This window comes from Sorex fumeus, unplaced genomic scaffold (genome assembly GCF_029834395.1).
Source record: "Sorex fumeus unplaced genomic scaffold, SorFum_2.1 ptg000063l, whole genome shotgun sequence".
Lineage (NCBI taxonomy): Eukaryota > Metazoa > Chordata > Mammalia > Eulipotyphla > Soricidae > Sorex > Sorex fumeus.
In genome coordinates, this window is record NW_026606120.1 from 4,990,527 (window position 1) to 5,007,344 (window position 16,818).

General features: G+C 46.8%; 1 protein-coding gene across 1 annotated transcript; it reads right to left on the reverse strand.

Moving 5' to 3' along the window:
• Positions 1-595: 595 nt before the first annotated feature.
• LOC130035467 (patr class I histocompatibility antigen, A-108 alpha chain-like) lies at positions 596-12,666 on the reverse strand. Its single transcript, XM_056127190.1, has 8 exons — positions 12,600-12,666; positions 12,068-12,337; positions 11,611-11,889; positions 1,731-2,006; positions 1,494-1,610; positions 1,026-1,058; positions 845-892; positions 596-699 (listed from the first exon to the last, which is right to left on the reverse strand). Exons 1-8 carry the CDS (start codon positions 12,664-12,666, stop codon positions 695-697), a joined length of 1,095 nt encoding a protein of 364 aa, XP_055983165.1. The 3' UTR covers positions 596-694.
• Positions 12,667-16,818: the final 4,152 nt, after the last annotated feature.

Here is a 16,818-nt window from a genome sequence, read left to right on the forward strand (position 1 = left end):
AAGCAACAAAAAAAAACACCCAGATGGGGCTGAGGAGCAGACCTGGGCCTGAGCCTAGACTGACCAGCACAGAAGCCCTCGCTGCTCATGGTCCTGGGACAGGATGAGACCGGGTGTGACCTGAGTCCCTGTGAGCAAGGGCCTGTGGGACGAGGTGCTACTGAAGGACCAGGACTATGAGCAGGAGAAATGACCCGGATAGATGAGTGAGCACATCAAGGCCCACAGACTGGGCACAGATCTGTCCCCCCCATCCCCTCACAGCCTCTCCTGACACATCTGGGACAGACTCAAATTAAAACAGAAAATACATGGAAGGTCTCAGGATTTCCATTTGTTCCTTTTCAAATTTCAGGGATTTCCTTTATTAACCCCTCAATCCCACAAAACAGGAATAAGAAAAATGCAAATGTGATGCTGATTTCAGTAAAGGAGCTGATTTCATTATTCAGGAAAACAAGAGACTAATACAGATGGAGACTGCTGAGTCCTGTCTCTGATGGCACAGCCCAGAGCATCAGGAAAGAGAATGCAGATCAGTAAGGGGGAACCCCTGAGGGGCAGGGGTGGGTCAGACTGCCCCCTCACAGTATGTGACAGGACACAGACACACTAAGGTCCCAGGTTAGGAAGAGAATCAGCAGTTCTTGAGTCACAACATTGCAATGTGAGGAAACGCAGTGGGGAGGCTGTCTCACACTGTAAGAGAAAAGAATGAAGAGACTCAAGTGAGTCACAGGAGTGATGACATCTTGAGCAAGCTCCCAGCATCCCTCTCAAAGAACCCCAAACCCAGTCTTGTCCCCTCTGCCCAATCCCACCCACTACAGCCTCCAGAGCTCACCTCTAGGGATTGAGAGAGACGCATCAGAGCCCTGAGAACTTTCGCTGTCTGGGGAGGAACAAACAGGTCAAGATCAGAGTCACAGAGGGTGAACTAGAAGAGGAACTAGGGGTGCGGGAGCTCCCCATGGGTTCCCGTCTCTGTCTCCAGGATTCCAGGGTCCAGCCCTGCCCACACTTACTTGCAGTCTGAATGTACTTTCCTCCTTTCTCACCTGCGGGAAGGAAACATCCCAGGGAAGGTCAGGGAGAGTACTGGGTCCTGAGGCCACAGAGCAGCTCTCTATGCCCGGACCCCAGGGAAGCATCAGAACTCTGAAGGCAGGATCATGAAATGCGCAGGAAGGAGACACTCCTAGAGTGACCAGCCTGCTCCTGGCGATCTGTGCTCAGCAGGAACAGTCCTTGTGATCTGTGAACCCAGTAACCAGGTTCATCCCCAGCTTATGGAGGTGAAAGTGTCTTTCATGAGCAAATCTGAGAGGTACACACACAGGGGGCATGTGAGCAACAGCACAGGAGCAGGTGCTGTACCTGTTTATGAGGCAGAACTAATACAGGGAGATTCCTAAAGTGGGACAAGACTCAAGAATTGCATGTTTGACAGATCCCCCCCGACACACACACACTCTCTCTCAAACCCATCTTACCAGAGCACTTTTTCCTGCAGATCACAGCTGCCACCAAAGCTCCAGAGACCACAGCCCCGAGGAGAACCAGGCCAACAATGATACCCACAATGAAGATGGTGGACTGAGAAGGGGGCTCTTGGAAAGATGGAAAGAGAGGGTCTGAACCCCAGCCTCAGTTTGACCCTCAACAGATCCCAAGAGGGGCCAACCTTGATTTCCCTGAGAACAGGTTCTGTGGCCCGTCCTCCTTCTTACCCCATCTCAGGGTGACAGGTTCTGGCAGCCCCTGGTGCTGCACATGGCATGTGTATCTCTGCTCCTCTCCAGAAGACACCACCACAGCTGCCCACTTCTGGAAATTTCCATCCCCTGAAGGCCTGGTCTCCACCAACTCTGTGTCCTGGGTTAGATCCACTCCATCACGCTGCCAAGTCAGGGTGATCTCAGCAGGGTAGAAGCCCAGAGCCCAGCATCTCAGGGTGACTTCATGGTCAGAGAAGGGGTGGTGGGTTATATATCTTCTGGGGGCTTCTGAGGAGGAAAAATGAGAAATTCACATGTTGGGTCATTTTCATAATGAGAATGAACAGGATAATTGGTTTGTAATAGGAGGTAGAACTCCAGACACAAGCTTGGCTGGAGAATCTTAATAAAATTCTAATTCCTTGGAAAGTTGTAGAACAGGGTTTTGATAGGAGGTTAAGGTCCCTAAGAAGACACTGAGGAGATCGCCTCCTCCTTCCGTCGGCCAGGTGCCCCCAGAACCCCAGCCATGGGAGTCCCCGGCAAGCCTTAGAACAGAATCAGAACTGGAACTTTTACTCGGTTCGGCACTGAGGTGAAGACTAACTCCCTGAGGTAAAGATGGGGGGTGTGGCCTCCAGGGCTTCAGACCTCAGTTATTTTTCCCCTTCCCAGCACCCTCAACTCATCTCAATTTCCATTACCTAATTCTGAGGAGAACTTCCTGGCTATCCCAATTACACTAGGTCTACAGTCCAGCAGCCTATTCCAAACTCACCAAAATAAAGGTGAACACAAGAAATTGAACAAGCCTAATATAAAAGAATGCACCCTCTGAAGCTTCAGTATAGGCTTTACACAAATCACAGAGGAACACCAAAGAGGAAGGTAGTATTCTAGTGGGTGAAGGGTCATCACCATTGACCAAACTCACGTAGAATCCTTTCTTGAAGTGAGAGGTGTACACTGACAGTGAACTGGAGAATCCCACCTCCATTCTTCCACAACAACATGAAGAAACATAAATCCCCACCATGAGGAATGAAGGAAGAAAGGAGTCCAGAAGTCCCAATAAGGATTACCTACAAATACGATCTCTCTGATAAAGAATTCAGAGATGAAATGCTGAGGATGATCAATTAACTCAAAGAAAAGGTGGAACAGATGTCCATTAAGTTAAAGGAGGACCTGGAAGAAACAGTGGAACAGAGAGCCAAGAAAACAAATGGTAGGGGAAAAGGGAGCTCAGACAGAGAAGGGAGCACCAAATAAAGGGTGTTGGGAGGACCCTCCCAGGATGGGAAGAAGCATGCTGAAAGTAGACTATAGACCAAAGATGATTGCCACTCATTATCTCTTTTGCAAACCACAACACCCAATAGGAGAGAGAGAGAGAGAGAGAGAGAGAGAGAGAGAGAGAGAGAGAGAGAGAACAAAAGTGCCACAGAGGCAGGATGGGATGGGAGGGGGGATGGGGAGTGGGAGGGATACTGGGATCTGTGGTGGTGGTGGAAAATGGGCACTGGTGGAGGGATGGGTATTTGATCATTGTATAATTGAAACCCAAGCACAAAAATTTGTAAGTCTACAACTGTACCTCATGGTGTCTCACTAATAAAAATTGGGAAAAAAAGCTACAAATAGAAATGTCACAAATAAAGATTCGGTAGATGAAATAAAAAACTCAGTGGGTGCTGTCAATGGTAGAATGAATACAGCTGAAGACAGAATCAGTGAGCTTGAAAATGAGCTGCAGGAAACTTACAGGCAACAACAAACAATGGGAAAAGATCTCAAAATAGCTCTCAGGCAAATCAGAGACCTAGGGGATGATTCCAAGAGGAACAACATTAGAATCAATCGAGTACCAGAAGGACAGGGAGGCAACCCCTTTAAAAAAAAAAACAGTTAAAGATATCATCGCTGTCCTCAGGTAGAGAAGGGTGCACCAAATAAAGGGTGTTGGGAGGATCCTCCCAGGATGGGAGATGCATGCTGAAAATAGACTATAGACTGAACATGATTGCCATTCAATGCCTCTTTTCCAGGCCACAGCACCCAAAAGGAGAGAAAGAACAAAAGGGAATGCCCTGCCACAGAGGCAGGGAGGGTAGGGGAGTTCGGGGATGGGAGGGATATTGGGATCAGTGGTGGTGGAGAATAGGCACTGGTGGAGAGATGGGTACTCGATCATTGTATAACTGAAACCCAAGCACAAAAATTTGGAAGTCTACAACTGTACCTCATGGTGTTTCACTAATAATAAAAAAAAAGATATCATTGCTGAAAAGTTCCCAGAGCTAGAGAATGCAGGCATCCAGATCGAAGGAGCCCAAAGGATGCCAGCTAAAAGGGACACTAATAAAAATACTCCAAGACATATCATAGTAAGAATTATGGATGCCACGGATAGAGACACAATACTGCAAGCAGCAAGATCAAAGAAGGAAATCACATACAAAGAAGCACCCTTAGATTTATAGCAGACCTATCAGAAGAAACCCTCCAAGCCCGAAGACAATGGAGGGATATGGTGAAAAAACTCAATGAAATGAATGTCTCACCAAGAATACTTTAATCCAGCTAAACGCTCACTCAAACTCGAAGGAACAATATACTATTTTATGGATAAACAAGAGCTCAGGAACTTCATAGACTCAAAACCAAACCTAAAAGAATGACTAAAGAGGCTACTGTATGACAAGAAAAATCCCTACAAGCACAATAAACCCCGACAGAAAAATGGCACAAAATCCCATGACAATAATCTCTCTCAATGTCATTGGTCTAAGTGCACCAAGTAAGAGACACAGAGTGGCAAAACGGATTCAGAAACTGAGTCCAACATTCTGCTGCCTACAAGAAACACATCTGAAGAGACAGAGCAAACACAGACTCAACATCAAAGGATGGAAACAAAACCTGCAAGTAAACAACTCCCTCAAAAAATCCAGGGTGGCCATACGAGTATCCGACAACATACATTTTAGGTGAAAAAAAATTAGAAGGAACAGCGAAGGCCATTTTTTACTAATCAAGGGATATGTACAGCAGGAGGAAATCACACTCCTTAACGTATACGCACTTAATGAGTGATCAGCTAAGTACTTAAAACAACTGCTAACAGATTTTAAAGAGAACATTGGTAGCAACACAATAGTAGTTGGAGACTTAAACACTACCTATCAGCTCTGGATAGATCAACAAGACTAAAACTCATCAAGGAAACACTGACTTTGAAGGAAGATATAGAAGAGAGAGGACTAATAGATCTATACAGGGCTATACATTCCAAAAAGAATGAATACACATTTTTTACCAGTGCACAGGGAACATTTTCCAAAATAGACCAAGTGCTGGGTCACGAAACATGCCTCAATAGAATCAAGAATATGGAAATTGTATCAACTATATTTTCAGACCACGATGCACTGAATATAGACGTTAATCTTACACAGAAGTGAGAAACCAAATCAAACACCTAGAAATCAAACAACTCAATGTTGAACAATGAGTGGGTCATGAAGGAACTCAAGGAAGAAATCAAAAGTTACCTGGAAACAAATGAAAATGAAGACATGAGCTAGAAGAACCTATGGGATGCAGCTAAAGACGTATTAAGGGGAAATTTTATAGCACTGCAAGTTTCTCAGGAAGGAAGAAAGGACCCACATTATTAACTTGACTTCACAGCTCAAGATCTTACAAAAGGATCAACAAAAGGTGCCCAAACTAGGCAAAAGGATAAAGGTAAAGGTAAAGGTAAAGGCCCTCCCGTTGATCGTCGATTTGCTCGAGCGGGCCCAGAAACGTCTCCATTGGAGACTTTGTTGTTACTGTGTTTGGCATATCGAATACTCTCGGTAGCTTGCCAGGCTCTCCGAGAGGGGCGGAGGAATCGCACTCGGGTCGGCCATGTTGGCCGCTTGTAAGGCGAACGCCCTACCGCTGTGCTATCGCTCCAGCGGAAAGAAATCATAAAACTTAGAGCAGAAATTAACGACATGGAAACCCAAAACACAATCTGCAAGATCAATGAAACCAAGAGCTGGTTCTTTGAGAAAATAAACAAGATCGATAAACCATTAGCAAAACTCACAAGGAAAGAGAGAGAAGCCTAATAAACTGAACCAGAAATGAAAAGGGGGACATCACTACAGAAACCAAAGAAATTCAAAAGATCATCAGAGACTACTTTGAAAGTCTGTATGCCACGAAACATGAGAATTAAAAAAAAATGGATAAATTCCTGGACTCCTATAATCTCCCAAGCCTGAACCAAGAAGATTTGGAATACCTGAATAGACCTATCATTATCAAGAAAATTGAAACTGCAATCAAAATCTTCCGAAAAGCAAAAGCCCAGGTCCAGATGGATTCACTAGCGAATTCTTCCAAAAATTTAAAGAGGACATATTGCCAGCTCTTTTAAAGCTTTTCCAGGAAATTGAAGAAACAGAAACCCTCCCAAACAGTTTCTATGAGGCACATATCTCCCTAATACCAAAAGCAAACAAAGACACCACTAAAAACAAAACAACAACAACAAAAAAAAACTACAAGCTTATATCCCTGATGAACACGGATGCGAAGATCCTCAACAAAATATTAGCAAATAGAATCCAACAACTCATCAAAAAGACCATACACCACTACCAAGTGGGATTCATCCCGGGGATGCAAGGATGGAGGATGGTTTAACATTTGGAAATCAATCAACATTTGTAAATCAGAGTCTCCTGCCCCTGCGCCTGGCTGTCCTCGCTGGGGCCCCTTGGAGGGGAGCGGGTTGAGTTTCCCTCCCCACCCCGATCAGGGCTCCGGTAGCTGAAGACCTCCAGAACCAGCCACCACCATGCTGAGACCACTCTCCACATGCATGAAGGTACCATCAGAGGAACAAAGGCATGCAGGTCCCGAGGCTGAGATCTCCAAGCCTGCTCGGATCGGGGCTGAGCATCCTACACCCAGATCCTCCAAATTCCAGTAGGCAGGGGTCACACCCACCAACTGGCTCCCTGGCGCCATGTAATCCCATCAATGGCCAAGACTCAGAGACTATAAAACCCAGCTCCTGGAAGCGAATGTGGCTGCAGGACATCTTATTATCTCATTCCTACTTTGGACAAACTGGCAGGCCACCGAATGTAACCTGCCCACATGGCAGAGTCTGGCAAACACCCCATGGTGTACCCAATATGCCAAATACCGGTAACAATGATGGGTCTCATTATCCTAACCCTGAAAGAGCCTTGAATATGGCACTTTTTAAAAAAATCTCAGGGCTAGGACAAAGGAGACGTTACTGGGACCTGCTCAAGGCAATCGACGAACAACAGGATGGTCGTGATCATGATCGTGATCAACATAATCCGTCATATCAACAAAAGAAAAGATAAAAACTATATGATCCTATCAATAGATGCAGAGAAAGCATTTGACAAGATTCAGCACCTGTTTATGATGAAAACTCTCACCAAAATGGGTTTTGAAGGAAGTTTTCTCAATATAGTCAAAGTCATCTACCACAAGTCTATGAAAAGCATTATTCTCAATGGGGAAAAACTGAAAGCCTTCCCTCTAAGATCAGGGACAAGAGAAGAATGCCCATTCTCACTACTTCTGTTCAATATAGTACTGGAAGTACTTGTAATAGCGGTTAGGCAAGAAAAAGATATTAAGGGCATCCAGGCATCCAGATAGGAAAGCAAGAAATAAAGCTCTCACTATTCACAGATGATATGATACTATATTTATATAACCTTAAAGCCTCTACCAAGAAACTCCTAGGAACTATAGACTTGTATAGTAAAGTCACAGCCTATAAAATCAATACCCAAAATTACATGGCTTTACTATATGCAAATAATGAGAGAGAGAGAAAGTGACATGAAAAAATCAATCCCATTCACAAGCATGCCTCAGAAAATCAAGTACCTCAGGATCTGCTTAACTAAGGAGGTAAAGGACCTGTACAAAGAAAACTACAAAACTCTACCTCATGAAAAAAAAAAGAGGACATGAAGAAAAATGAAACATATTCCAAGCTCACAGATTAGGAGAATTAACATTGTCAAAATGGCAATACTCCCCAAAGCAATATACAAATTCAATGCGATCCCTATAACGATACCCATGAAATTCTTCAAAGAAGTGGAGCAAACATTCACACATTCCTGCAATTCATATGGAACAACACGATCATGATCACAATCATCCTGTTGTTCGTCGATTGCCTCGAGGAGGCACCAGTCTCCTTCGTCCTAGCCCTGAGATTATAAAGTGCCATATTCAAGGCTCTTTCAGGGTTAGGAGAATGAGACTCATCATTGTTACTGGTATTTGGCATATTGGGTACGCCACGGGGAGTTTGCCAGACTCTGCCGTGTGGGCAGGTTACATTCTTATTATCTCGTTCTTACTTTGGACAACCTGGCAGGCTACCGAATGTAACCTGCCCCAAACAAAAAAAGACAACAGAAATACCCAAGGCGACTCTCCCTGAGGGGTCATGCTGATCCTGACCCTCAGGAAGGGTAGGCTGACAGAGTGTGTGAGGCAAGACTCTCATCTCCATCACTGTTGGCTCTGCTCATGCGGGGAACCACTGTGAGACTGCATGTGTGTGTATGCATGCATGTGTAAGCTGTGTGCATGTGCAGATCTGTGAGTGGGATGATATGTATGTGCACTAATGGGTGCACGTGTGCAGCTGTCCTGTGAACATGTGTGCATATGTGATGTGCTCATGAGTACACCCGTGGAGTCAGACTGAGGTAGGCTGATTGCATGAATGTGTGGAAACATGTGCATGTGAATATATGTGTGTACGGAGTAGGTGAGTGGGCACATGTGTACATACACTGTTTTGTGTATGTATGAATACATAAGTATGAGTGCTGGCATATATGTGTATGTTGAAAGGGGCAGCAGAGCCAGGACTTGTGTGTGAAGACCCTTCTCCAAGTTCCCAGGAAGGCCCTCCTCAAGAGCCTGGGCTCCTGCCTACACTGCAGTGCCAGATGTGATTATGTCTGGTGTTAGACCCGGCTGCCCTCTGGGTCTTGGGGGCCCCTCCAGTGCCAGGCTGACCACACACTGCTGCAGACTTGAGAGGGTCTGGATTGTGGGTCTACTGTGTGCCCCTGGTGAGCAGTGAGGGAAGCCCTGCACATCACAGCAGACAGAGGCTGAGCAGGAGGAGCACGAGAGAGGCCACAGGGTCCCTGCCAGGCGGTAGAAACAGGACACAGCTGAGTAACCATAGTTGGTCCTGCAGGAAGCCTCCAGCTGTTCCAGGGCGATGGGGTCCTCCTCGGGGGGCTGATCTACATTCGCAACAAACCCTCACAAATAGCTAAAGCAACTCTTGGTAAAAAGAAGATGGGAGACAACACCTTCCTCAATCTCAAACTCTACTACAAAGTGGTAATAATTAAAACAGCATGGTACTGGAACAAAGGCAGAGCTGCAGACCAATAGAAAAGGGTTGAATACCCTTACACACACCCTCAAATATATGATCATCTAATGTTTGATAAGGGAGAAAGAAATGTGAAGTGGAGCAAGGAAAGCCTCTTAAACAAATGGTGCTGGCAAATCTGGACAGTTACATGCAAAAGAAATGGGCTCAGACTTCTACCTATCACCATGTACAAAAGTCAGATCAAAATGGATTAGACCTCAACATCAGACCAGAATCTATAAGGTAAGGTACATTGAATACAAGGTCGGCAAAACCCTCCAAGACACTGAAGCTAAAGGTATCTTCAAAGATGACACACCACTGACCAACCAAGTGGAAACAGAGGTAAAGAAATGGAACTATCTTAAACTATGAAGCTTCTGCACTTCAAAAGATACAATGAGAACAAAGAAGAAAACCGCTGGAGAGCCCCACAGCTTCCGGAGAATGCTCCAGGTCCCAAACAGAGCTGATGTCACCGGAAGGTCCCAGATGGGATAGGTGCTGCATCCTGCCTTCTCCAGATGGAACCCCGGTGACCATGAGCCTCTAAAAGCATAGTTTGGGCATGCAGAAACCAGGACATTTTTTCCAAACTGCGTAAGCGGCCTTGCAACATCTCCTTATATACAAAGTGATCAATGGAAAGTAAATCATCCAATGTTTATTCCTGAAAATCAGGCTTAACTCTTTTGCAAACCACAACACCCAAAAGGAGAGAGAGAACAGAGGGGAATGCCCTGCCACAGAGGCAGGGTGGGATTGGGGGGAGGGGTTTAGGGGTGGGAGGGATACTGGGATCCGTGGTGGTGAAAAATGGGCACTAGAGGAGGGATGGGTATTTTAAATAAAAAAAAAGATACAGAACCAGAATACAACGACAATCTACAGAATGGGAAAGAATATTCACCCAATACCCATCTGATAAGGGGTTGATATGGCACTGGTTGAACTCCACAAGAAGAAAACAGCCAACCCCATCAAAAATGGGGCGATGAAAGGAACAGAAACTTTATCAAAGAAGATATCCAAATGGTCAAAAGGCACATGAGAAAATGCTCTTCATCACTAATCATCAGGGAGATGCAGATCAAAACCACAATGAGATATCATCTCATACCACAAAGACTGGCACACATCCAAAAGAACAAAAGTAACTGATGTTGGCACGGATGTGGGGAGAAAGGGACTCTCCTTCACTGCTGGTGGGAATGCCGACTGGTTCAGCCCTTTTGGAAAACAGTATGGATGATTCTCAAAAAATTAGAAATTGAGCTCCTATTTGACTCAGCAATACCACTTCTGGGAATATATCCAGGAGATGTAAAAAGGTAGAGTATAAATGACATCAGCACTTGTATGTTCATTGCAGCACTGTTGACAATAGCCAGAATCTGGAAAAAACCCAAGTGCCTGAGAACAGATGACTGATTAAAGAAACTTTGGTACATCTACACAATGGAATACTATGCAGCTGTTAGAAAAGATGAAGTCATGGAATTTGCATATCAGTGGATCAACATGGAAAGTATTATGTTAAATGAAGTGACTCAGAAAGAGAGGGGCAGACATAGAAAGATTGCACTCATTTGTGGAATATAAAGTAACAGAATGCGACCCTCACACCCAAGAATAATAGAGATGAGTACCAGGAGGATTGCCTCATGGCATGGAAGCCAGCCTCACATGCTGGGTGAAAAGGCAACTCAGGTAGAGAAGGGACCACCAAGTTAAGGGTTCTTGGAGAGCCCACTCAGGAAGGAGAGGCGTGCTGAAACTAGACTATAGACCGAACATGAAGGCCACTCAATTCCTCTATTGCAAACCACCACACCCAAAATGAGAGAGACAAAAGGGAATGCCCTGCTACAGAGGCGGGATGATAGGTGGAATGGGGTGGGGGTGGTGGGAGGGATACTGGGATCATCTGTGGTAGAGAATGGGCACTGGTGGAGGGATGGGTACTCGATCATTGTATGACTGAAACGTAAGCACGAAAGTTTTTAAGTCTGTAACTGTATCTCATGGTAATTCACTAAAAATATATATAAAAAGAAAAAATAAGGAGACACTGACTCTGGTCCTGTCCTGGGTGGAGAGTGAGTGACTGAGAGAAGCAGGAGTCAGAGCTGAGATCTGAGAAAGTTCACATATGGCTGCCAGGTTCCAGGGAACCCACATTCGTTATTTCAGAGAAGGTCTCACACCCCCTCTCTCCCACACACAGCAGGGTTCTTCACGGTCCTGTAGACACAGGGTCGACCTGAGAGGAGCGTGAGTCCCGCTGGTACAGAGAAGGAAACCAAACCGTCCTCCTGACTGAAGAAGGAGCGCTGTTCTGATACTGAACCCTACTATCTTCCCCTTTATGGGGAGTAGGGTCCCCACAGAGGAGGTCAGGGGTCCTCAGCACCTGGGACCCGGTACCTGCACGGAGTAGCGTGTCCTTCCCGTTCTCCAGGTGTCTGAGGAGCCAAGGCAAGCAGATGTTCTCCAGGTAGTTCCTCATGTACTCAGCCTGACCCCCCTGCTCCCACTTTTGCTGGGTTCGCCAAGCCTGCGTGCCCGCCGCCGCCGTCCAGGAGCGCAGGTCCTCGTTCAGGGCGATGTAGTCGGCGCCGTCGTAGGAGTATTGACTGTACCCGCGCAGGAAGCGCCCGTCGGACCCCACGTCGCAGCCGTACATCACCTGGAGGGTGTGAGAGTCTGACCCGCCCGCACAGATTAACCCCGAACCGAAAACGAAACCCGGGTCTGGTCCCCGCGGCTACTCCGGGTCAAGGGTCCGGGGCGGGGTCCCTTAGCCTCAGAGACGCTCTGGGAGCGTCGGGGCGACCCGGCCGGTCCCTGTGTTTTGGCTCGTCCCTGCCCGGGCCACGCTCACCCGCCTCGCTCTGGTTGTAGTAGCCGCGCAGGGTGTTCAGGTCAACTCGATAAGTCTGTGCGTTGTCCCTGGCGATCCGCGTCTCCCGCTCCCAGTACTCGGGTCCCTCCTGCGCCACCCACGGCGCCCGCGGCTCCATCCTCTGACTCGCCGAGTTGCTGTCGAAGCGCACGAACTGCGTGTCGTCCACATAGCCGACTTCGGTGTAGCGGGGCTCCCCGCGGCCAGACCGGGACACGGCGGTGTAGAAATAACGCAGGGAGTGGGGACCTGGGGGCGGGGAAGGGGTGAGCCCCGGGGCCAGGGTGAGGAAAAGGGAGGAGATTCGGGAGTCGGGAAAAGGGGGAGGGACCAAGAAGGGCCAGACTTAGGGTGTTGTGGTCGGAGTTGAAGGTTGGGGATACAAGGAGGAACATTTGGGGGGCATCGGGCAGGGAACCGGAGAAAGTCCTTCTCGGGGGTCGTGCTCATCAATGCCTGGCAGTTTCTAACCTTCCCCCCGCAATAAACTCCCCTCCCGAACCGCACTCACCCGCCCGGGTCTGGGTCAGGGCCAGAACCCCCGACAGCAGCAGAAGGAGGGGTCGCGGCTCCCACATACTGAAGGAATCAGGCCGAGTCCTGGTGACTCCCTGGACATAGCCTTAAGTTAATGACCGCGGGGAGCCGCGCGGACGCTGATTGGCTGCTCCAGATAGCGACGCCCAATAGGAGTGAGGACTACTGGGTACGCGTCACGATTATCCGGGCAGAGACGTTGAACAGGTTGCAGAGGCACTAGTGAAACTCTGGGGAGATCAGGAATCCTCAGGACTGTTCTCCAGCCTCCAACACCACCCTGGGGACAGAGACACTGGGAGCCACACCTGGGACCTGGGACTTTGCCCTCTCACCTGCTCCTTCACCTGATCTTTGTCACACTGTGTTCCTCATGGCCAGGGCTGAGACTGACTCAGCGATTTTCCATGGTTTTCTGTTCTGGATCTTGCTACAATCTTAAAATCTCGAGAGGAGCCCAGAGATGCTTCTGTGCGTTCAGATTAAGCCAATCAGTGTTTGCCGTGTGAGGAATCTAAGAGATCCTTTATTTTTGGTGGTGATGATTTTATTTTATTTTTGGCTTTTGGCCAACCAGGCAGTGCTCAGGAGTAACTCCTGGCTCTGTGCTCATGAATCACTCCTGGCAGATTAATGGGACCCTATGTAGTTCCGGGGATCAAACCCGTGTTGGCCATGAGCAGGGCAAGCACCTTATCCTCTGTACAATCTCTCCTTCAGAATAAAGTAAAAGTAAAGGCCCTCACGTTGACCATTGATTTGCTCCAGCGGGCCCAGTAATGTCTCCATTGGAGACTTTGTTGTTACTGTGTCTGGCATATCGAATACGTCACGGGGAGTTTGCCAGGCTCTGCCGCGTGGGTGAGATACTCTCGGTAGCTTGCCGGGCTCTCCAAGAGGGGCGGAGGAATTGAACTCGGGTCGGCCTTGTTGGCTGCGTGCAAGGCAAACGCCCTGCCACTGTGCTATTTTACTCTGAAGGAGTTGGCTGCGTTTGCCTTACACGCAGCCAACTCCTTCAGAGTAAAAGCCTGAAAATTACTTCAACTGGAATAATAGCATTGTCACTGTAGCATTGTTCTCCCGTTGTTCACCGAGTTGCTCCAGCGGGCCCAGTAACACCTCCATTGTGAGACTTATTGTTACTGTGTTTGGCATATCGAATAAGTCACCGGTAGCTAGCCAGGCTTTGCCCTGCGGACGAAATACTCTCGGTAGCTTACTGGGCTCTCCAAGAGAGGCAGAGGAATCAAACCTGGCTCTGCAGGGCCAACCGGATGCAAGGCAAACGCCCTACTGCTGTACTATCAACAACAAATTCATGCTAACAGGAAGTCTTTTGGGGGGTAAGGGGTCACACCCAGTGATGTTCACTGGCTCTGTACTCAGGAATTTCTACTGGCAGTGCTCAGGAGAACATATGAGATGCAGGCAGTAGAATCTTTTTCTAGCAAGGTGCAAGCAAGCAACTTACAGACTATACTATCTCACCAGTCTCTAGGAAGTGTTTTTAAGAAAAAACATTTTAGATTTTTTGCCAGGGACCAGCCCCGGCTGATTAGGCCTGATCCATGGACTCCATGAGAACCAAGAAAGAGGCAGAAATAGGTGTTAAAAGCAGGCGGTGAGGGACTCATAGTCTGTGCACTGAGCCCTGACTGTTCTCCGTGAATCATATTTATTACTTAGGATCCATAATCATCAGAACAACATTTTTCAGGCAAATACCTAATAACCTTAATCTATGCAAGATAAATGTTTACACATCCAAGGGACTTGGTTCATGGGGAAAAACATCTTTGTAATGGGCTTTCTCAAAGCGACATTCTTTCAGGAGAGGAAGCAGAGATAGAGCAAGATAGATAGAATGCCCCACCACCACCATCACCCTACCGGGGCATTATTCCACCTCTAACTCCAGCATTCTGGGTTGAACGTTCTCATAAAGGACGTCTCTTATCTGTCTCCTTTATTTATCTACTCCCCAACAGTTTTTTTTTTTAGCATAGAAATGGCCCAGTTCTTTGAGTAAAAAATGCCGGGCTGCTAAATCTTCATTTAGACCAGTCAGGGCTGAGTGCTGTGGGCCCTCCTCAGAATGGGGTTGGGCAGATTCTCCAAACACCCCAACTACCCTCCCCTGCCCAGAGGCCAACAGCTCCCACCCAAACCCAAAATTTCAGTCATGAAAATGGCCAACCTCCACAACTGAACCTTATCAAGTTGCCAAGCCATCAAATGCTTCCAGCTTCTGGAGCAACACCATGTTTCATAGTAATTTGAGACACCTGACCACATTCCAGTAGGAAAACAGCAGATTTGATAAAAAGTTGTATAGAATATTGCAAACCACACTGCTGAGAGAGAGAGAGAGAGAGAGAGGGAGGGAGAAAGAGAGAGACCGAAGTAAAGTGCCTGCCATAGAGGCAGGAGGCAGGTGCGGAATGGGGGGTGATGGGAGGGAACCTGGAGACGCTGGTGCTGGAAATGTACACTGATGCAAGGACGGGGGTTGGAATACTATATAACTGAAATCCAATCATGAACAGCTTTGTAATGGTCTATCTCACAGTGATTCAATAAAAACATTTAAAAAATTGTGTAGAAACCCACCAAGCTCTGAGCAAAAATAGTAACACAGAAGGCTCAGTAGCAGAGAACAGCCCAGTAAACCGTCAGACAGTGGCTTTAGTAACACCATTGTGAGACAGAATAATGATCACAAATTGACTTCTATTGATCTATTTCCCGATACTTTCTTGTTGTAACAAGCAATATAAAGTAAATTATTTTGTGCCCACTAGGGGCTTGTGAGTGGGAGGAAATGCCAGTGTGTGCGACCAAAATAAGGAGCAGCGCAGCCAAGTGTGCTGAGACCACAGCTGACATGTGCAACCCCAGAGCCAGAGCGTGTGTGTGACCTCAGACAGCCAGTCCACCTGTGCGACCTCAGAGAGCTAAAGCTCAAGTGCCACCACATTCATCCCAGCAATTGGCACTACAAGGGAATTATTTAATGCAGGAATTATTTTATCTTTTAGCATGTGTTGTAACAAGCAATATGAACTAAATTTCTTTGTGCCTGCTAAGAGGGCAGGCTCAGGATCTGGGTGGGAAACTGAAGATTTTGGTGAGGGGAAGGTCACACTGGTGGTGGAATTGATGTTGGAACATGGACTTCCTGAAATAATTGTACAACAAACAACTTTGTAAATCCTAGTGCATAAATTCTCCCCTCAAAAAAAAATTCAGGGGTTAAGAGGCACATGCAGCCGGGCTCTGTGCGGCACACACGGGTCTCAGAGCACCACAGGTATGGTGCTGGAGAACCCGGAGCTCGCTCAGAGGCATCCTGAGCACTGATTGGGAGTCTCTATCTCCAAATAAGAAGGAAAAAGTATAAAATTAATTCAGAACATAGTGTTGTGGAGGAGTGAATCCTTTACATTATATGTATTCGAAGTATCTTCTCTGTCTCATAAGAAGCTTGCTAGATTTTCATATTTTCTCCTGCCTTTAATCTGTTGTTTTGTGTGACATATATGGAAACAATAAGTTTTATCCAAATATGTAGGAATGAGGGGCTGGAGTGATAGCACAGCGGGTAGGGTGTTTGTCTTGCATGCGGCCAATCCGGGTTCGAATCCCAGCATCCCATATGGTCCCCTGAGCACCGCCAGGAGTAATTCCCAAGTGCAGAGCCAGGAGTAAACCCTGAGCATCGCTGGGTGTGACCCAAAAAGCAAAAATAAATTAAAAAATGTTTTTAAAATGTAGGAATGATATTTTTAACAATTATTTCAGTTAATTATGAGCAGTAATTATGAGGGTAAAACTGGTTGTTTCAGGAAATGGGGATACATGAATATTGGGGACCTTAAAGCCTTATTAGATAATTAGGATTCTGAAATCACATGTTTAATATCCATTTTGTAAAAAATAAACTATCTATTTGGTGGGTGAAATATGGACTCACACACAGTTGTGTTAATGAGGATGATAGGTGGATGCGATCAGCAGGGATCCAGGCTACCATGCGTAAGCCCTAGGCTCCATCCAGCCACCAAGTATGGGAGACATGAGACAGCAGGTGGGAGAGGACGTGGGACTGACAGAGGGATAACTTGGAAGTGTTTGTTTTGATTTATTTAATATCTCTATAAGGGCCTAATCCTGTCCCAATCTGAGGGAAT